The sequence below is a fragment of the Manacus vitellinus genome, unplaced genomic scaffold, assembly GCF_001715985.3.
Source record: "Manacus vitellinus isolate BGI_N305 unplaced genomic scaffold, ASM171598v3 scaffold_1_pilon, whole genome shotgun sequence".
In the NCBI taxonomy this organism is placed as follows: Eukaryota; Metazoa; Chordata; class Aves; order Passeriformes; family Pipridae; genus Manacus; species Manacus vitellinus.
This window is the reverse complement of record NW_021939396.1, coordinates 3,233,620-3,256,810: the sequence shown is the minus strand read 5'-3', so window position 1 is coordinate 3,256,810 and position 23,191 is coordinate 3,233,620. Positions and strand designations below refer to the sequence as shown.

General features: G+C 38.7%; 1 protein-coding gene across 18 annotated transcripts in view; it reads right to left on the bottom strand.

The window, feature by feature from the left end:
• Positions 1–23,191, bottom strand: part of PTK2 (protein tyrosine kinase 2) — a 175,635-nt gene that overhangs the window by 30,255 nt on the left and 122,189 nt on the right. For 5 of the 18 annotated variants that reach the window (XM_029959399.1, XM_018075708.2, XM_018075722.1 and 2 more), the window contains 8 exons: positions 16,173–16,256; positions 14,987–15,004; positions 11,117–11,173; positions 9,690–9,710; positions 8,522–8,619; positions 5,738–5,822; positions 3,091–3,191; positions 1,698–1,813 (listed from right to left, as the gene is read on the bottom strand). In XM_029959399.1, the coding sequence (XP_029815259.1) occupies positions 1,698–1,813; positions 3,091–3,191; positions 5,738–5,822; positions 8,522–8,619; positions 9,690–9,710; positions 11,117–11,173; positions 14,987–15,004; positions 16,173–16,256 (580 nt within the window). The remainder of the gene's footprint in view (positions 1–1,697; positions 1,814–3,090; positions 3,192–5,737; positions 5,823–8,521; positions 8,620–9,689; positions 9,711–11,116; positions 11,174–14,986; positions 15,005–16,172; positions 16,257–23,191) is intronic. The other 13 variants (XM_018075738.2, XM_025895371.1, XM_025895373.2 and 10 more) reach the window with 5 other exon arrangements.

Genomic DNA, 23,191 nt, shown 5'->3' with positions numbered 1-23,191 from the left:
TGGCTGAAATCATATAATCACTTTGGTTGGAAAAGATCATCAAGTTCAACCATTAAACCAACTCTGCCAATGCCACCACTTAACCATGTCCCCAAGTGCCACATCTACACATTTTTAAATACCTCCAGGGATGGGGAATCAACCACTACCCTGGGCAGCCTCTTCCAGGATTTGGCAGCCCTTTTAATTAAGAAATTTTTCCTAATATCCAATCTAAACATGCTCTGGTACAGCCTGAGGCTGTTTCCTCTTGTCCTGTCACTTGTTACGCAGGAGAAGAGACCAACCCTCACCTGGCTATGACCTCCTTTCAGGGAGCTGAAGAGGGGATAAGGTCTCCCTGAGCCTCCTTTTCTCCAGGCTAAACATCTCCCAGATCCCTCAGCTGCTCCTCCAGCTGTACTCCAGACCCTTCTTCAGCTCCACTGCCCTTCTCTGGACACACTCTAGCCCCTCAATGTCTTTCTGGTTGTGAGGGACTCAAAACTGAACCCAGGATTTGAGGTGTGGCCTCACCAGTGCCCAGCCCAGAGGGACAATCCCTGCCCTGGTCCTTCTGCCCCACTATTGCTGGTACAGCCCAGGTGCCATTGCCCTTCTTGCCCACCTGGGCACACCCTGGCTCATGTTCAGCCACTGTTGACCAGCACCCCCAGGTCCTTTTGTGGTTGGATTGTTGTGACCCAAGTGCAGGACTTGGCACTTGGTCTTGCTGAACCTCACACTGTTGGCTGTGGCCCTTTGATCCAGACTGTCCAGATCCCTCTGCAGAGCCTTCCTGCCTTCCAGCAGATCAACACTCATGCCCAGCTGGGTGTTGTTTGACTGAGGGTGCCCTTGATCCCCTTGTCCAGATGACTGATAAAGACATTAAACAGGACTGGCCCCAACACTGAGCCCTGGGGAACACCACTGGTGACCAGATCCCAACTGGGTGTGACACCATTCCCCACCACTCTGAGCCCAGCCATGCAGCCAGTTCCTAACCCAGCAAAGAATTCACTTGTCCAAGCCATGAGCAGCAAGTTAAAATCCAAGTAGCCATAACAATCGCATGGGTCTGCTATTTAAAATATTTTTAACATAAATATCTATGCATATAGATATATAGGTATTACTTTATATGTAAGTGGTTGCATACACATTATCACAACACATATAGAGTTTGACTGTAAGTATTTAAACACAAATAAACAGCTGAAGTTCAAAATTAATGGTACATCATAAACTGGAGTGCTGTGAACTCTTAATTGCATGCAGTAAGAGGCTGAAGTCAGTCTCTTCTCCCTAGAAAGTTCATGTTCAGATTCAAGGGAATAAAATTCAAAACACACCACAAAGGAAATTTAGGTTCATTTTCTGGTTAAGCAAGTACTTGTATTTTATAAATATTTTGTTTTCCCTCTTCTTTACTTAAGAAGCCATCTGCCCTTGTTTTGCTTTTCTATATTTGAAAGATTACAGTTGACTCACAGCTTTAAAAAAATACTGTAACCACAAAGCAACAATCAAGTCAAAAACGACTCCAATTAAAATCGGGCACCAGCTCCGAGTCAATCCAGGAGTGGGCCAGCAGGTGTCACCCTTGAAAAGGGTGTCATTCTGGTGGAAGCCTCTGCAAAAACGACATTGCATAAAATATGAAGTAGCTGTATATGAAAATAGACACGTACACACATGTATGTATGAAATCTTACCTATGTACAAATCTTTTGCTCTCTAAGTAGGCAAGTGCTGTGCTCAGCTGGTAAGCGTAGAGGATCAGAGAGGCCAGGTCCAAGCTGTATTTTCTTACTTGCAAAAACGATCTCAGCTTTTTGCACAAGGAAGGAAGAAACAGAAAGAAATGAGGACCAAAACCAACAAGTTTGAACGAGGCATATCTCAAACTGTAAAGTTTACACAAGTATCGATGGGCATGACTTCCTTCCCTGAAGGCTGGATGAGAAAAGGAAATCACTTCCCATGAATAAAATTAACTCTGGGTTAAATTCAACCAGTTTTTCCCTACATGAAAATGGTTAGCCAAACAAAAAAAATCCAGTAATTTTGTGCACTGCTTTCAGGCTCCTTTTGCAGAACATCTGCTGCTGCTGTTCCACAGTGAAGCCCTCCTGGACTTTTACTGACTCTACCCTTGAGTACAGCACATGTTTACAGCCTAAATAATTTAAGAACTTAACAGTACCTGGCCAAGCCAAACACTGAGTAGATCAGTATTGTTTTGGAGGCATTATTTTAACCTACATGTGCTAAAACAACTGAATTTAGCAGAGAGTACCAATATAAATGCAGAATATTTATAAGCTATATTCCCAGTATAAGGCAGTTAGCACCTACTGGAAGCTGGCACTTGAATCTCCTTAAAAATTAAAACAGGGCTTTGAAAAGTCATTTGGGCACTGGAAGGGAAATCTGTAATTTTCTGACAGAAAACGACTTCACTACAGGTTTTTTCTCCCTCCTCTCCTTTTTCTTCTGGACAATGTACTGCAGTTTGATAATTACAATGACAATACACAACGCAGAATGAAATGTCACTGCAGCTTGCATTTTCAGAAACATGCGGCTCAAAGAAAACTAATCGATTATAAAGAGTGAGGTTCTAGTTTTGCTTGAACCATTCATCCAAAAAATCAAAATAATGAGGGAAGTCATCTTATCTAGGGCCTCCGCTGCAGAGACTCTACAGAAAAACCCCCAACATATTTCAAGGGAAAATGCAGTATTACTTGGGAAGAATAAAAGATGTACCACAATTTCACCTCTAGAAGGTATGTTTGCAAATGCTGTTTAAATGATATCATATTATCATCATCTTGACAGAGGTCACGCTCTCACTCTGGAACTGCAATTGAATTCTCTGAAAACTCTTGACTAAATGGCTTTGGAATGAGGTGATGCAGTTCCCTCAGTGGAGGAGGAGGTCAAATGCTGCCACTCCTGTTTCTGAGCCCATAATTCTACAAAGGAGTATGATATCATGTTTGATATCATGTCTTAGTACTGGGAAGTGTTCTTTCGGTCTTCCGTAAAGTGATCTGTGAGCTAACGGAGAGGAGACCAAAGCTGCACGAGGGGTTTCCATACCTCTCCAAGCGTGCAGAGCTCCATGATTATCCAAACTGGGTTCTCTGTAATGACTCCAATGAGCTTCACAATGTGAGGGTGATCGAACTGACGCATTGTTACTGAAAGGAAATGAAAACAATTCGGTGGTTAAGAAGCATTTCGGCTGCGACCGCAAAATATAATCACAGGTCTTGAAACAGCCTGAAACAACTGTTGCAAGCAGTTATGTCTGGTCACTTCGTCTGTTGTGGGCAGTGGGAAATGCTGTTTGCTTTATTTGTGCTGTTCTCCACTCACAGAAATGCAAACTGCTGTGGAAGGTGCCAGTCAAGTCAGGGGCTGGCTCTCAGTCCTGGCTGAGCATGACCAAAGTTAATGCCCTGTCAAACCAGTGCATGGCCACTTAACCTGTGCCCTTCTACTGGAAGAGGAGGCAAGACAAAACAGTCTGTATAATTCAATTACTGGAAATAAATGACTGTCAGTTTATGACATAAACAAAAATCTTATTTAATCATTGCATTCATATCTCATTTTATTTCCCATGGAGTTAATTAACTTTTCAGTCTCAGCAGTGCAGTCACAGTATGCTTTATGCAGTGACATATGAATCACAGAATGGTTTGGGCTGGAAGGGCCCATCAAGATCAACCAGTTCCAACTCCCCTGCCATGGGCAGGGACACCTTCCAGGTTGCTCCAAGCCCCATCTTGCCTGGTCTTGAACACCTCCAGGGATGGAGTCCTCCACATCCCTCATCCTGGAACTGCTCACTTCAGAGACTGACTGAAGGCTTGCTAATGTTTTGGGGACACGTGTCTGGCAGTTTAAATCAAACATCAGTCCTCTGATTAAGTTCTTCTCTCCCAACACCCGCATGGCAAAAACATCCTTAAATATATCCTTAGCACACGTCTTTAAATACATCCTTAAATACATCCTTAATGTATTCTTGACAAAACATCCTTAATTTGATCCTCAAGTAGTATTTCTTTCTACATTTACAGTCTGTAATGTCAGCAGAGATACATGGTAATTACTAAAGTGCAAAGTCTGCCTCAGTTTGCCTGAAGTTAGGCAAGAATAGAACCTGCTCTCTTTTGGCTTTAAACTCATCTCAAGCTAAAACCAGGAAGCATTTCTGGTTTTTTTCTTACTCTGAACAGCTCTGAATTCTACTTCTGCATGTGGGTACACAGCAGCTGTGTAACCAAATGACCCCTACAAAAATCCTTAGACAATTCTGATCCTAAGACCAAAAGTTACAATAGTTTAATAACATACTTTCCAGCAAAGAAAACTTTACGGGCAAACTTAAGATAACATATTCTTTAAAACACTAATGTTATGAATAATACAGGAAAAAAACCCCAAGGAAACAAACATCCCCATCATTGACATAGCTTAAAACATTAATAAAAAGGAATAAATAACATGGTGAAATGTCATACAGGCAATAACAACTGCTAAACCTTTGCAGTGTTGAAACTCCACGAAAATATCTTAATATTCCTAATACTAAAATATTAGGAAATACATTTATTAAGTCAGTGAAGTAACCAACTGTTCTGAGCGAGTTTGCAATCTGAACACAAGTCAAAGGTAAGGGATGGGAATTAGAATGAAAAAGAGAAAGAAGAAATGGCAAAACTATTAAATCAAAATCGAAAAGCATTATTTATCTGTCGACTACGGTGGCATTTCCTAATCTGTCAAACTCAAAGGCATAATAGGGAGCACTCAATGAGCAATTATTTTCTACATTGTTAGGAGACAGCAGCCTACCTGTGAGTGCTGAGTTATTACTGTAAGCAGTGGTTTTTACTGTTCCAACAGATAGAAATGTAGTGGAAAAAATTATAATAATTTAAGAAAAATCTGACATTCAAAAGTAAGAAGCCATTAACTGTGAACACAGATCTTCTGAATAATTAGGAAAAAATCCTTGAATAAAGGAATACTGAATAAAATACACTGTAATATCTGACCATAACCAATTAATTTATTGATATAATACAATACCTTTACAACATTTATAGATACACAATAGCAGAGGATAATAGGCAAAAATTAAGGCCTAAGTCCCATATCTTAATTTGCTTACAAAACCAAACAATAGAGGAATTGTTAACTTGAATATTCTTACAAAAGTTTCCTGTTCCTATTCATCTCAACAAAAAGCCTTCCTCCACATATGAAATGTGCCATTTGTGGGCAATTATTTAGAAAAATGGTTTATTCTTCCATAAATTTTAACTCTGAATTTTCAAAGCAGATCTCTCTTAGACATAACATTTCTAGCAAAAACAACTACCTGACCTTCTAAAGTAATACACCAAAAAAAGTGCTGGGCTTTTTTTTTAAAATTCATTAAGAAGGAAATAGAGGATCAGATCTATAACATGCCAAAACTGGCTCTAAAGCTTTAGAGGAGTCAGAAATCACCATTTAATTTGGAGAATCAAGGAACCCACAGACAACCATATACATGGGCAATGCAAGGAAGTAAAGTGCTCTCCTGGCACATATTGCTGGAGAGGAAAAAGTCAGGCCATATATTAATAAAAGATTTACATTAGCCTCAGAAGTTTCTGGCACACGTGGTCATAGTCTTTGCAGGGAGCAATTAGAGAAGTGATCCCCAAAGAAGTTATTTAATACTCACAGGCTTCTTGTAAGAATTTTTCTCTAACGCTGTCAGAGGTGCAGTTTTTACACGTTTTGATTGCAACGGCCATGGCTGGATTTTCCTGAAAGACATGATTGAGAAACAACTCTAAGGCAGCCCACCAAAAGCTGTCCTTTAAAATTCCAGCAAGAACTGCTTTGGAGAAAATTACTATTAAATAAAATACCTTTAGCTAAGAAATCACATGATGAAAGCTTCAGCGCCATTATAGTCAAGACACCTTGTGTGCAACATTTACATCTAATGTGTCTTGGAAATATTTAATCTGTTTTAAACCATGTTAATATTGTGCAAAAATTACGACAAAAGGTGGTAAGTTTAAGTGAAACCTTTTGTGCTATTGAGGATGGTAAACTCTTGACAATATTTAGCAAAAATACAGGAAACGAGGAGATATATCCTAAAAATAACACTTGGCTTATGCAAGTAAGCAACCTGGAAAGCCAAGTAAAGGAATTTCTGTGGTTCTTGCAGAGGAAAGACTTGCTGCAATTGTGAACCCAAACTACAAAGGAAAGTAAAACAAAGATTTTTATATATTATCTTCACAATCAGGCAGACCAAGGCTTTAAAACCAAGTTAAACAGAATGACATGTATTCAAAACCAAACAGATTTTTCCAGTCTAATTGCTCATCTTTTGAATACTGAAAAATGAGAAGTTCTTAGTGGACTGAAAAAGGTTGAAATGTTTTAAAACTAAGCTTCTACATTACATTAAGCTGGCCATTTTTAATGGGCAGTTTACAAATGAACCTTTCCTTGAAAGACTACAGGGTTGATGTATGTCCTTAAAACCCAGTTTTTAAGGCCACTGAGAGGTGAAGATTCACAGTTATGTTCTATGTCTGCTCATGACTGCTCTATTTTAAATCTATTAGTAAAGACAAACATTACCAGAATTAGAGTAGTATTTATATTTTGCAGGCTTAAATGTTTATTTTCTAAGTTGCTCACAACATAGATCTTCAAGTTGACTTAGCTGGAAAATATTGATTAAATCCTCTTCTCATACATAAAATGCCCATAAACTGACTGAAAAACTGGTGGTAAATCATGATTTTATTCCCTTATGAAATCAGGATTGAACAATCAGCCCTGGATGCCTGACAGACCCATCCCTCTCCTGGTTACACATCAAGTTTTTGAAACATCTCATAACCAACAGGAGCATCAAAAGGAAGAGTTTCAGTGTCTGCAACCATCAGAGACCCCAGACATTTTGCACAATGAACACAGGAAAAGGCCTGATATCAGGGTTTTGCTGATATTTTGGTTTTGGATAAGGAGACAAACCAGTGAGGATGTATCAGACTGGCCACAGTTTGTTTCCTGAGCAGCAAACCCTATTTTAAATGACACTTTGGCATTAACTCCACAGCTAATGAGCCTTTAAAGTCAGTCTTACTGGCTGTATATATACACCCTGTATATATACATCCATTTTCCATCCAGTATCCTACAAGTACAGGCTGGCTGGGATACTTCAGGAACACCCAGGAGAAAACAGCATTCCAGAAGAGGTGGATGCTGTACAGTCACCAGAATAAGAACTTTACAAGTGCAGTGAAAGGGATATAAGGAATTTTGGAGATTCAAATCTGAGTTAGCAGAACAAGAGGCAAGAAATCTCCCCTGTATTTTTGCACACAAGCCAAACATATATATGGAAACACTGTCATGTTCTTGGAACTAATCTTTTGTTTATTGTAAAATTTCTTCCCAGAGTGTAAGTTACACTCTGTGACCAGAACATTAAAATTTAATAACATCAACTTTCTGTTTCCCCTTCACATATTCCAGTGTCTTAAATGTAGTAAAATTTTACTAATAAAAGTAATCAGCTGGTTGCTGTTTAAAAATACCATAGTAGTCACAGGATGCCTGAGTAAAATCTCCTTTCTAATTCACAAAAAAAATGGAGACAAGCCAACATTTAAAAAAAAAAACAGAGAAGGGTCTTTAATTGGTTTTACAGAGCTCTAGATTTATCCACCATGCCCCAAGTGCAGTGAAACATCACTCCTCAGTACTCCTGTTAACTTGGACAGAATTAAATGAAAAATAAGAATCTCCCTCGAAGCAAAGTGTATCAGATTTGCTTTTTAAGTGAAGGTACCAGAACAGACTTCAAGCTTTTCTGAAATAGATAAAATTTATCCTTGTTTACTTAAACATTAACCCACTAAGCCTTGGACCCTAACCAACCAGCTGTTCTTTGGAAATAGTGTTTCTGAAGTCAGAATTAATTACTGTCCACATGAATTCTTGTATCATCTATCAAAAATTCCACTTTTTTTTCTGATATGAAATAAATCTTCATTTTACACTTGCAGAGTTACTTTATTATAAGCTTGAAATTGGTTGAAATTAACTCATTTTTGCAGCCTTCTCTTGCCTTTTTTCCACAAAACTTCATTTTGATCTATTTAATTAGCAGTCTTAGCCTTTGTGGCTGCAGCCTAGTAAAACACATAAACACCAGCCTAAATTACACAAGTGCTGCCAACCTCCCTGGTTTCACTGATGTGACTCTTGTGTGTTGGTGTTTTGATGGATCAGTGTCCAAGCATTTTGTATCTTTCAGGAAAAAGTAGTAACTTTATTAAGCTTCTCTGTGAGAGATCCATTGAGATGGTCAGTGGAGCAAATTTTTACTGGTTCTGGAAGAGTCAAACCAAGGCCTCTAAGGAATACACTTGTTTTTTTTAAATAGAAAAGCTTTATTGTTTGTTTGTTTTTATTTTAGAAGGAGGCTTACCGGGCTCATGTAAACTCCTTGGTGCACATCTCCAAACTGTCCTTCCCCAATGCAGCGCCCCAGCTCAATTCTCTCCCTTTGAATTTCATAATCTCTGGCTACAAGAATATAATGCACTTAAAATATTAAGTTTTTCTGATGAAGGGCAAGAGAAATAATCCACAAGACACAAAACTCAAAAGTAAGTCACTCAATGTCTCACATATGAATAGCTAAGATTAACAGTTTGCAGCACACCAACCTATGCAGATGCTGCACACACACACAGTGGAGACCTCTTAAACCTCTGAAACAAATGTTTGAACCAAGGCAATGGGAAAGGAATTGTGAAATCTAAACTGCTAAATTGGCTACTGTGCACTGATTCAAGTGCAATAAACATAATTGAATCCTTCTTAATTACAGCTGGTGAAAGACAAAGCAAACAGCTTAGGGCCACGCCAATGTTAAATACAGCCTGAGTTTTAAACACATCCCTCTGGATGGTTAAGAGAACTCCACTATGTGGTATTTTAGGTTTTGGAACCATCAAAAGAGCCCAGAGAATTTTTAAAGAGGTAACTGCAAGAAAAAAAATACAGAAACGAGAGCATGGCAAAAAAGGATAAAATGGAAGAGCAAAATTTGGAGTGCACTACACCTCCGTCAGTGTGTAACTGAAGCAAAATTGAGATGTCTCGTGGACTTATGCAATTTTGTTCATGTTATGGTTTAATAGGCTGAGACTATTGCTGATAAAAATGGCTCAGTACTTCAGCAAAACATTTAATCAATTGCAATTGAATGACTTCATTTGCAATTTAATTTCTCGCAGACATGGAAAAATATTTCAGGAATAGCAGAAAAGCACATACACTATATGTTTTCACCTTTACTTGTGTTATTCAGAGAAAAAAATATAACCAACCAGCTTAGAACTTCATAACCTTGATTTGAACATCATTCACACTACAGAAATTATGTCATCTAGAGCTGGATAACAAGGTGATAAATGCCTTTTCCATCTCTTTTTTTTTAAGTACTGCATTTTCCTCTTTAAAATCCCAAAGCTAACTGGTTTAACTATAAATAAATAATGTTTATTAAATGAAAGTGAATAGTAAACTTAAAAATTCCACATCATTCCAAACTGCAAGCATACAGGGATGGGTAAAGGGTCTCCTGTTACCTTCATCTATTCCATAGCTTTCTGCAGTGCAATTAAGAGAAAAATCAAATGCTTACTTAGAGCTTCTTAAAAATCAAGACAAGGACAAACATTTTTTAACATTTTTTCTGAAATATGAAGAAATATACTGATGCAATTTTAAGTTTACATTAGCAAAAGTCACAGGTGTGTTCTTGTCATCTTTACTGGCTCAGTCCTTTGGGAGCTGAACATTTGAGTCCCCTTCAATCCAGCAAAGCACTTAATGAATTTCCTTCCACAGCCCACCTCATGGGTTTTGGATTGAAGTCATCCTTAAGTGTTCAGCACCATCCAGGGCTGGGCCCACAAGTAATTATTTCCATGAGAATTTAAATAAAAAGATTAGGGGAGGGGGAAATAAATTACACAAAGTTAATCTGTTAATAAAAAATAAAGGATATAATTTATCACAATATGTTTTGATCCTGCAATCATGTGAACAGAATCACGTAGTGACTTACTGCAAGACATTCAAAACACACTGTTTATTTCTGGAAAACATATATTCTTGCTTTTCAAATACTGACGCTCAAAAATATATGTTTTGCCAAACATATATTCTTGCTTTTCAAATATTTTCCACAGTAGTGGAAACGATGTTGTAAACACTGAGGTGATTGTGAAACACTCCTGCCACGTGGGGGGAGTGGGAAACTCAGAAAACTACACATACATTCAAGGCTGTTCAGCAGAACATGGCACCAGTTCAGCACCACCCTCCCCTCTTGCATTAACCAAAACTCATGTTTTTTGTAGGATTGTGTATCAAAAGGTTGTCTGCTTCTGGAGAAATCCTGGGTTGCCAATATGCAACGGGAATTTTGCAGACACAACTTCTAAAATCGAAATATTGGACTTTGCTGTTGAATGAAAGAGCTTTGATTTCAGATTATAATTCGAACAGGTCATTAAGACAAAAATCCTTGTGGTGGCTACAGCATCATTGTTTTTACTTCAAAGATGAAGACTCAGTAGAACTTTGAATTTTTATTTTTGTTCCTGAAGTCTTTCATCTTTAACAAAATTGCATGTGGCTCAGTTGAGATTTCCTCTCTCATGGAACTGGAGAGCAGCAGGTCTGTCACAGAGCAAGGTGAGATACAGTTAGACAGCAATACACAAAGCTTTCCAAACTGTTTGCTCTTATCACAGAGATCTTATCCAATCTTTAAGCTCAGCATCACAATCAAAAAAAATACATTTTGAGACATAAAGAGAATTTCACTGTGAAGTCACTGACAGCAGCAAAACAGAATTTGGTTTTATTCGATTTAAAACCTGAACTTGAAAATCACTGACTCTGTGAGTTTTCACAAGATCATAAAGAACATTTTCTCTGACACATATTATTTAAGGCTGAAATATTTTTTAGATAGAAAAGTTCCCAAGTTAACCACTGCACTTACTTGATGGCATTGTATAAGTGTCTTCCTCATCTATAATCTCTGCATAGTCATCAGTCTCTGCAAAGGGAGGAATTGAAGAGTTTCGGGAAAAGCAGATGAAAACAATTCTCCAGAACAACATCTCCAATTTATCAAAACTCCTATGTCACAACCCCCAAGTTCAGCATTGCTGAGACACGTTTACAGAAGCATGAATAAAACTTGCTCATGCATAAATCATGGTATGAGAATGACCTCAGTGCCAATTACATTACGTCACATAGATGCATTCAACAAGGAAGATTCATTTGTATTCAAAATTCGAGTTCTGTAACTAAAACCCATCTAAATTGCTGGCTTAAAATCTTTTTAACAGCGAATTCCATTGCAGTAAGGAAAAAAACATTATTAATAGATTAAATTGCTTCAATTAAAAACCTTCAATAAAGCATGAAAAACAGTCTGCTAGCTTTTTATGTCAAACAGGCATAAGACACTAATGATGTTCCAGGGCAGCATCCACCTTCTGTCAGTGTGACCAGGTGAGTTATTTACCACAATCTTCTAGAGCACAAAGACCTTTTAAGCCACACTCTCACCTTACATCCATTTTTCTTGCATTAGTCTCAATTTTCCTTAATTAGTGGAAATTCACCACTAGTTTTGCTGTCAAGAGTCAAGATCTCATGGACGGGGTTTGAAAACAACTTCCCAAAATTTTTCAGAAAAATGAGAGAGCCTTTTGTCCTCTGTTTAAAACTTACAACTTTTACATCATCTGTTCTCAAAATGGTTTAAATGGTGTCAAGTCATATCAGAAGGTCCTTCTCTTGCTCTAAAGAACTTCCAGTGTGTGCAGATCATCTCCTGAAGGTCAGATAAATTCCTCCAGGGGTTACAAAGCCAGTCCACAACAGTAGGATAATTTTTTACTTCAAGGCTGTTAAAATATACTCACCAACTTGAAATTTATAGAGAAGTTCTCGAAATTGAATAATTTCAAACCCAGTGTGCAGTTTTTGTGGTTGATCACACACTGGAAAGCCCCTGAAAGCCATGATTTACTTCCCCTTTTCCCATATCTGCCCTGGAGCATATGAATATCCCTACACCTCCCCTGGCATGATTTCCAGAGTGATGGTTTCTGGCTGGTGAATGGGACAAAGCCACAGTGAGAGTGGGAAGAAGGATGGGATGATCCCTTTTGGCAGCAGCCCCCAGTTCAACCAGTGTAAGCCAACTCTGAAACCAGAGCAAGGCTCAGCAATATTATACACACAGATAAACCAGAGGCTTAGTTTTCAGACAAACCCAATATTCAGCAATTAGGAAACTACAGGTTGCCTATAAACCTTGGAGTTCAACACACTTTAGGGAGTAAATGCAGTTTATGTAGTTTTATGATCCCAGCTTCTTACTACTTAAATAGAATTAAAGTTATTTTTCTTTTGAACTCCTCTAGGAATATACCAGGTCTTGTAAAAACAGAATCAGGAAATCCTATGTAATTAGAATTTTTGCTAGGTAGTTTCAGTTTAGGACACTGTGAAACAGAGTTACCTAATGAAAATTCAATTAATTATGAAGACAGTGCACAATTCTGAATAGGCAACACACTCCAGAAGCACTTATCTCTTTCTTGGTATTTTTTTCCTCCCTTACATTATAAACTAAGGTTTTTGCAGAAAATAAGCCTCAGTTTAATCTAAAAAATGAGCATCTGTTTGAAAGGAATCAGCTGTGTGACACCAATGTGATGAGGCTAAATCACTTTGTTTCCTTCTAACATCATTGCAGGGTGTTTTTTAACTTTCGTGGAGGATACCAGAAATTTATTAATCTATGTAAAAAATAGGCTGGATGAAAGACATTATAAACATATTTGAGAAAAATTTTAAAAGTCTGGAAACAAGAAGTGAAGCCACTTAAAAAATCCCCTAACCTACTTGTGACAGTAGGTTATGGAACAGAGCTTACAAAATGTGATCAATGACATGGCTTGTTCATCACTCTACTTTAAATTAATGAGTTAATTTATACTAAAAGCAATCTCAGAACAGCACAGAGACCTTTACAGGGTTTTGATCCATTGCTCAAAACCATCATGAAACCAAAAGAGTCTTCACAGTCAACCCAGATAAATTAAATGTATGCAATTAACTACACAAATATTTCTTGTTACACATTTAACGCTCTGGAGAGGAATATATAATAAGAATTCAGAAAATAATTCATATATATATATCTATATATCTGTCATTGTTTCTGGGAATCAGAGGAAAATTCAATCAAGGCATTAACACTGATGTGCTCAAAGTGTTTTACAATAAGGACAACTGACCTCCCTCACGTACAGGCTCAACCCCACAGTTAGTCACAGCCTGTGAGACTGTTGGCAGCTCTGCTCAGACCAGAGCTGTGTTTGCCAAGGGATATTCCAGAACCTACATGGGGCCTAAAGCACAACTGAGCCAGGCAAGGCTCTGCAGGCTGCTCCACAAAGCAGAATGTGTCAGAGCACTCGCAAGAGCTGAACACTCACAACAAAGCAGCGATTCCAGATGTCTTTGAGGTCTTGGTAAGTCCAGAAAAACTCAGATTTAATAACAGGGCTCATCACTGCTGCTCTCTCGCACATTTTAAACCCAGCACTGAACCTTTTCACTTGTTTTCAACCCCAGATTCTTGGAGATGGAAAAACAAACAGGTCGCTTTTGGACAAAGGCAGTGGTGGTCACACATGTGAATGAGCCAATTTGAGCTTTACTAAATCTGAATGCATTTATTAAACAGTAGGAAAAATCATCCCAGGATATTAAATCCACAATAGTTAATCCATGATCTTAACACCTGTTTGAACTTTTCATGATTTTTCCCATTTATCAGAGCTTGTAATTTATAAAAGATGACAAGCTCCAATAAAAAGCTACCTAGGGTCAGTATCTGAAATATAATTTATGACAGAAAAGGTATCCTTTTAATGTTTAAGAAAAGAAAGAAAACTGGGGTGGTATCTTTAGTTTATATCTTAAGGAGAGCAAGGAGATGAAAAATTATACACTCCCTTTACATTTTGATGGAAGGACAGTCACAAGACATGATTTCTATTTCCTCTGATCACCTTCCTTTGCATGCTGCTTTTATGCCCTTTTAGTATCTCCTACTCAGAAGAATAAAGATACATACAGTATCAGTACCAGCAGTTCGATTTTTTTTTCCCCCCAACATCAGATGGAATCCTTTAGAAAAACAGCTAAAAAAAAATCTCTTTTAAAAAACCAAAACCCAACTTGTTTTCAGAGGAAAAAAGACTGATGAAGTCTGCAGAAGTTAAATATTTTGTAATGAGTTTCAAAGTTTTGTAAAGAAAACCCAAAACATTAAAATCTGTCTTTAAAATTAGCGGTTTGAGTAGCTGAAGCTTGATTAACACTCATGTCTCCAATCTGCATTAATCTATCATGTACAGCTTCTTTTCATGCAAGGAGCACTTTGATGCCTTTAAAGCTTTACCCAGTAGACTCATTTCTCAGGTGCTGATCTCACTCACTGACCAAATTGATTGTGATATAACCATTTCAATCAAACTGGACACTCTTGCAAACCTCTAAACCTTCTCTGCATCATGCCACTGGTCTGAATGCAAACACATGCAGTCCCACATCCCCGTGTGTTTGACACAGTTTGTCCTTTTTCACCTCCAGTTTAGCAGAAAGCGTTAGTTGGCACAGCCTGTAAAGTACAATATATATCAGCTAATATCCAAAGCAGACTGCTTTTTAACACTAAAAAACTGCATAAAACGTATTACTGAAATGTGCATTAAGTGGTATATGGATATAAGAGTTGCATATTGCACGTTAGTAACACACAGACTAGAAAACGTATTACCGTCCCCACTAATTTCATCTGCAGATCCAGGTGGCATGCAAGGAGAGAGAAAAACAGAGGGGGAGAGAGAGGGGACAGAGAAGGGGGAGGGGAAAATATACTATTAAATTCATGAGTAATCCAAAAGTATTCAGACTGTAGTTATCTTATATACCTGACTCAAGAGAAACCAGAAAAGTAGTAGAATTTAAGACTTCTCACCTAAAACCCAAGGGACAAAGATATGCCCTAAGAAGCTCGTATGATGAAACAGAGTTAAGGACTTTCAAACACAAATGTACACAGGAATTAAATTTGGGAGTGGAACTAGTTATTTTAATGCACTGTTAAGAAAAGTCAGTTTTGGGTTTTATTCAGTACTTCCAAACAGGTCTACAGCCAGAGGAGTTGGTTCAACTTGACTCTGCACATAACACTGAGGATTTTGGATAAGCAGAGTTGACGCTGACCCTTTCAGAGCAAGTGCACTCCTGTCACTCCTGTGCTATCACCAAGATATGACTAAGAAATGGAACCATTTAAGTATCAATCACACAGAGCAGTATTACAATTGCAGTCATACAAAGTTGGAATTTAAACGAGTGGCAAAGGGAGCGACTCTACAGGGAAGAGGCTCGAAGGAGCACCGGATTCCGCGTGTACTGCAGCAACCCTACTGCACACCAACACCCACAGCACAAGCTAAGGCACTTTACACAGTATTTATAAATAAAAGGTAATTCTTCTTACCCCTAACAAAGCCAAACCGGTCCAGTCCAAGTGCTGAACCAGCACGCAGCCAAAAGCATCGCTGTTTTCAGTGTTTAATTCAAAGTGATCTCAGCCGATGCTTATTGTTGCTGTTCTATTTCATTCATACGCATGCTGCATCAGGGGTCCAAGAATGAAGTCAAAATATAGTAACAAAAAAACCCATGGCAGACAGGGGCTGCATAACTACACAAATAAAATCATTAATATGTTTGTCATTGTAGCGTGTGATGCTTGAAAAGAAGCCCCCCATAAAAACGGGGGCCAGCAAGCTGGTGACGCTGCATGAAAATCCAATTCAACAGGAGGAAAACCAAATGAAGTTATTCTTGGAACTCTGTTTACCTGAGGCTAAAGTAGTTTACAAACAGTAACTGAGTTAGTATATTCAGCTTTTGGGTTAATAAGGCAGCCTAGACAAAGAGCAGAGCAGTACCCTTGGGCGGCGACTCATGGGCACAGAAGACGAAAGGCAGAAAGCGTCTAGCTTTCTTTACTTTATGCTGACAGTGATTGACTCCTTTACAAAGAGGCAAGAAAAGGAAAGAGAAAAAAAAGAAACAGAAACAAATTATTTGGAAATAAAAGAAAAGAGACTGAAGAGAACATCTACAATGAACGAACATAAAAGTAAAGGTTTACATTACAATTCTCTATACAAAAACGGATTTAGAATGTTGTTGAAACTCTGAAGAATATTTGATATTTTCTTTCAAATTCCTTTCCACAGTAATTCTTATTTCAATTTTTAAAAATGAGACTAGAATCTATTAATATAAAGCCAGCTTTTGCCAATCATATACACCATTCATTAACAACACAAAGAACATTGTCTATCCCAGAAGTCCAACCCACTTTTCCAAGTTCCCCATCTAAGTTCTACCAGACTGTGCTACAGCTAGATTCCAATTGAAGGGGCAGTCACCAGACTTAAACATGTATGTATTGACTGTCTGAACCCTTGAAACAACACAAAACAAATATTTCACAGAGCAGGGTTACATAAGAAAGGAAGAACACAGTTTATCTCCAAAAACAGAGCACTGATATATTGTATGATCTGAAATCTGCCACTGGAGTCTTATCCCTAGTGCAGGCCTGTCTTAGCAATGGATATCCCAGCTCTCCAAGGATCTCTGGGTGAACACCCCATGACACTGTCCTCAATGTCCCCCTTCCCAGTCACCTCACTGCATTTAATTATAGCGAAGTACTTCTCAGGAGGAGAGAGATTCTGGAGTAGAAGAAAATACAAAGAAGCCACGACTGATTTCAGAAGGTGAGAAAGAAGGACACAAGATGACACTCAGCACCTGCAGATACCTGCTCCTTTTATTTCTCTTGTTACCTGTTTGCTCCTCTCTGCTTTCCTTTTTTCCCTTTCTCCCCTATCTCAGAAATGTGAGAGGTCGTTTAAAAAGCCAATCAAACAAAAAAAACCAGCATCTTATTGCTGGTAGCTCTTCACAGCCCAAACTCAAGAGTGAGGTCCAGCCACCTTGAGTTCTACAGGCTGGGGGTCCAGGTGTTAAAAGAGAAGCTGAGTCCTAAGGCAGCAGCGCGCTGGGACAGCTCCTGGCCAGTGGTGGGAGGAGTGGAGGAAGTGTGGGAAAGGAGAATTACACACTAATAAAAGCAACTTCAACAAACAACGAAAATGTAGTTCACTGAAAATCACGGAACACTAATCAGATTGAATGCTAAAAACTAAAACAGGGCAAAATTCTTGACTAAGTGTATCAGTATTTCCATGCATCCCACACTACTGCAATCCAAAGTGACTTCTCTCCCTAACACCACTTGATGCAATTTTCAGCGCTGTCATTCTAACACAAACCTCAGGTAACATTCCTAAAAAACTTCAGACATACTATGGAAGAAAAGAAAACAATTCTGCAGCTGTTTTAAGTGACTACTGAAAAGGTGTTGACATGAAAATGAAGGAACCCAACACTCTGTACTGACACAGAAGAACAGGTATAGAGTCGCTGGAAGCAACTCAAGTGATCTAAAAGGGAAGAGACGCTTCAACTCCTGACCTGCCTGCTCAGGCTACAAAGCTAATTTAAGCCTGAACTGCTGAAATGCTGCTCACCCTCACAGTGACACGTGAGGGGCTGAAATCTGACTAAACCATTTCAGATGAAGGGCACACTGAAAAGGCAAGAGTGGTTTTAATTCATCATGTACACACACTGATGCCCTGGGATGTGACAGTCCAGCTCTTCCCCTGCATTTCAAACTTTGCCTTTATGATTTACTGTCTAAAGCTTGTTCAACTCTTCTGTCAGACTAAATGGAAGACACTTTGCCTTAAACTTACCACATCTGCAAGTCTAGCTACTAAAGTAAGATTATTTAGGCAACAAGTTGATTCTGAGTTTAAAAAAAAAAAATGTTCCAACATTCCAAAAGCTTAGCAAATACTTGCTTGAAATGAATACTACTTAAAAGGATTTCCACCATTACACACTGGTCTCCAGTCAGGATATCACTGGTGTCTACCTGAATGGCCCTAAAGCTCAGAAATGCTGCTGGACATTGCAGACTGGGACTTCTTTTTCTATTTAGTTCCTCTTCTCAGTACTAAGCACTCAGTAAAATTACTGTGTATCAAAAAAAAAAAAAAAAAGAAAAAGAAAGAAAGAAAAAAAGAAAGAAAAAATCAGGCTAAAGGGCAGTTACTACTGGAGCTCCTCATTAGTATTGTACAAGACAACCAATACTGAAAGGCTGAAATTTATAATGCCCATTCTATTTCAGTTGTATATTCCTGAATTAGTTTCAGGAAATAAACCCTAAAGAAAACCCACCCAAATCTATAGGAAGAATACATCTATTGTTTTTCAAGCTTCTGAACTAAAATGAGCACTATGGGGTTATCACATCAAATGTGTTTCTACACAAACAACAGACCCCCAAACCTGACCCTGCATGGAACATGTCCTTAGTCTTACTACAGTGTTACTACAGCAATGCAGAAGTGTCTGCTCAAAGCAAATGAATGGAACACAAAGGAGGAGCACAGGAGTCAGAATTCCTTAACCAACACCACAGACTGATGGAATCAATGCAGGAACTTCCTGGACACTGACATGGAGGAAATTTCTTCAGATTGTCACCACAATTCATTCTTGTCTTTCTATGCATGAAAAGAAGTCTTTAAGTCAGTCAGGCTGAAATAGAAAAAGAGAACAGCACCAGGCTATTCAACTGTGATGGGAATCTGAAACACTGTAATTTATTAGCATTAAGGGTATTTTTAACTATATAATCTTATTAATCAGCAGAATAGCTGGATGAGTTCCCTCCATGAACATGGAGACTAATAACTTGCTCAAGGTTTGTAAAATTAATTTGCAGTAAACCTTAAGCTTGAACGTCTCCCAGTGCTGTGACCATCTGGCAAAGCTACAGCTGTAACAAGGTCTTTATATTCCTCAAATTACTTAATAATTTGAATTTATAACTATGTAATTTCTGCCAAGACTGTTAGTCTTTCTTTTCAGAAGTGAGCTGTAGAGTACAACACAGCTGAGCTGGCAGACACAACCAAGAGTGCTCAAGATAAAATTTTCCATTTAAAAATTTACTTACACTTCTCAGCTTTGTCTTTCTGGAGTGACTTGATAAAATGGACATTATAAAACAACCTCGAGCAAAGGACACCTTTTCCTCCCTACCAACTAATTCAAATGGAAGTGGGAAATTGAAGTCCTACATAAGAAACTCTTTCAGAACTGAGCACAGAGCAGACCTTCATTTGGAGCACAGGAATCACGACACAGAGCCTGCACTGTGCTCTGCAAGCAGAATGATTCAATAAAATTCTATTTGTCTTTCCATCCTGCTCAAGGCTTTGCTGGGGATTACCCTGCACCACTCACCCCTACAGACAGGTCCCTTCATACCCAAGATCTCCTTCATTCAGAGCACTTTAAAGTGTTGTAACACTGGTATCAGGTGAATATATTAATCTTTTTTTTCCTCTCCTGTTTGTTGTGTTTTGACAGTTGGCTCCTGCTCTATTTCAGTTTGTTCTAGGCAATCTCCTGGAAGTCTATCTCACAAACTACAGCATATAATTGTTTTTTCCTGCATGCTAAAACCCCCCTTAAATCAGGCTTATCTCCTTCAAAACAGATTTTTTTTTTCACTTGAATCGAAATTTCAGCTAACTTGCATGACTAAATTTACAACTACTTCAAAAAGGATCTGCTCCTGAGTAGCACCTCACAGTACTCTCATGCCACTTCACTGCCATGATCAGAAGTAAACCACAGTGTGATTTAGGTGTAACAATATTGTAAATGCAATTCTAAGGCAGAACCTGACAACTTGCTGAGAAGTCCCTCTTCCAGGATACTAAAATCCTTCAGCTCCTATATAGAAGCTTGCTCCAAGGAGATCCAGTTTCTCCTTCACAGGGTATGTACTGGGTGTGTCTAAACCATGGGGCAGAGAGGCAATGGCACACCAGCATAATTAGAAACTTCTGCCATCACATCCCCATGCACTCAGAGCTACCCCCCTTTGACTTCAAAATGCTGCCTGTGCCAGTGACAGCAGCTGCATGAGTTGGGGAACAAGATGACAAACCAATTTCTCTTTAAGACACCTATTTCCCTCTTAAAGGCTTCTGTCCTGGGGTTTGTTTCTCAGATGACTCAAACAGTTTGTTTTAACGTCTGAAACAGGGACTGTATTTTCAAAGACCTTTGAATTTCCTTCACAAAAAAAGCACACACTAAAGCTGCAAAACCAGCACCTGCTTTGAACCGACACCAACCCCGTGGGACATCCTAAAACCCCCTTCAGACACATCCCTTGTGTTGTCTGCTGCAGGACAGCTTATCTTCTCCCTCACTGTCACCTTCCCATCTACAGCTCCATCCCTACAAACACGTTATTAGACCCAGAAGTAGGTGAACATCCAAATGCCAGGAGTGACTGCCTAGAATCACAGGATCCTTTAAGTTGGAAAAGACCCTTAACATCATCAAGTCCAACTGCAAACCCAGCACTGCCAAGAACCTGCCAAGACTTGGTCAATGCTCTGCTTGTTCAATACTCACTGAGACAAGTGGGCCTGAAATGTCATATTCTGTGGCACTGCATGTAAAGCAGCATTAGAGCTAGGATTAAAAAAAACTTAGGAATTCTCTAGGGCAAAGCAAGCCCAGCGATTAGCCACGGGAAGCAAAAGCATATTTGTTCTTCCTAGTCATATTTACATTAGCAAGGAAGGGGCAGAAGAAACCAAAGAACCCTGTGTCAGAAAGAATTTACATAAAAAGGGAGCCAGCAACTACTGCTTTATTGATTTCATTTTATGAAGAACCTTTTAGAATATATAACTGACCAGGTAAATTATTATTTTTGGAAATAAGTGTATCAGGAAATATAAGCATCACCTTACTAATGCTAATGTTTTCCACTTCAAAACAAAGTGTTGGTCAAAGTAAGTTCCTTTAGTCCAGGGTAGAGCGTTTAAATAAGGTGTCTCCAAGCAAAACAGCGGAAATATAGTCAATAAAATTATAGTTAACTGGTGTGCTGCTTCTTGCACATTTGATACACTGTTTGCACAGAGCAAATAGTTTAGCCTTACCATTTCCTGAGTGCACACTTTTGGCTACGTACAAAAAACTCTTTTTTAATGTAAAGAGAGATGTAAAGGGAGAAGGAGGCAAAAGCTGCAATTACTCATCTAATAGGTCATTGCTTCTGGTGAATCACAGCAAATTCAGACAAAACATGAGATGACTACCAAAGAAATCTAAAATCCAACTCATTTAATTTGGTTTATTTGTAGTTATTTATAATCTTACAGACACACAAATGCGCTGAGGAATAAAATTATTACTGTGCTTTAAGAAAAGAGGAAATCTTGCAGGCCTCTTACTTGCACACAGTGAAATGCCATGCCCACTGCAAGGAACATGGAATTTAATAAGTAAGGCCAACAAATAACACCAGAAGAAAGAGAAGCACACAGCAGTAAGAGGTGTGTGGTGAAATCTGGTTCAGCGAGACACAAGACTCCCAAGTCCAGCAATCTGCTGCTTTGGATTCCTGAAACCAACTTCACCCTTCAGTAGTTTGAAAAGGCCTTTATTTAGAGAGAGAAAAAAAAAAGGATTAAAAACCTCTCTATCTTTGTATGCTTTGGAATATTGAAGCACTTGGAAAGACCTAGTTTTCATTTCACTAGACCAGAAATACTCCAAGGTATGTTAATAAATATTTCAAAAAGACAAGGTGTCTTTCATTAACAGGTTCCTTTTTAAACCTAGAAAACTTCAGATAAATACCCAAACTTTTAGACCACTAAATCATGTTTCACACTGGGTTTGGATATTGCTGGCTCCCCTAAATTGTGGTGGAGAACTCACTGTGAAACTTTCCTTTTGAACTAAGAACGTTAATACTACAAATATGCCTGACTGCTTAATTTTCCTGTTGAATCTGTCTCAGATTTTTGCTATCTAGCTTTAGCATCAGGAGGGGTCTAAACAAAGGGGAGAAATCTCACTGCAAGCAAGCAGCAGCGTTAATTTATGATTTAAGCTATCAAAGGCATGACAGGCACGGCTGACAGTGAGTTGTAAAAGCTTGTCTTATCTGAAGCCTGTGGTTCTTGGTTCTAAGTCATTGAAATGTCACCAGAGAAAAGCTCTTACTCTGCACACCAAGATCCCCCACAGCTGGCTCTGCACTGCCAGCTGTCAGGCTCTGCTGACCTGTGACTCTGGGTTAACTGAGCATTATGTACAGCTGTTGCCTCCCTTGTTCCACACTGATGGATGAGCTGCATGTGACAACAGGAGTGACACCTCTTCACATCTACATCAAGTATTACCTCATTTGTAACAAACTGATTCCTTTGGGGACTCAGATTGTCAGAGAAAGCATCTCCTGAAGAAAAGCCTGTACCATGTTAACTTCATCTCAGCAATCTGCCTGTGGTTCAAATTTATTACACTGACATCCATGACACTCTCAATGCATTTCAAATAATTTGGGGACAAAAAACCCTCACCAACAAAAAAAGTATGTATGTGTTTTGTGTCATTGTATTAGAAGAACAAACCCTTGAGAGCGAATAATAAATGCATTAAGTTGAATAATTTCCCAGTATTATGTCAGTGTTTCCAGTGCATCAACACAATGATTCTGGAAAGATATAAAATGGTACTACAATACAAGAATAATACCTGATCAGTTTTCATTTTGGCACTGGAAAGAATGAGAATGATATTTTCTGGTTTAACTGTACTGTTTTGCTTACTGGAGCCAGCTTTGCACCTTACAGTGTCCCCGACATTCACCTGAACAACCAGCTCACCTCCAGTGCTGCTACTTCTGTTTCTTCTGTGGGGCTACATAAAGCTCTCATTTCCCCATCATCCACCTTTTTGGGATGCTCTGAATGCCAGAGATGGGGGTATTACA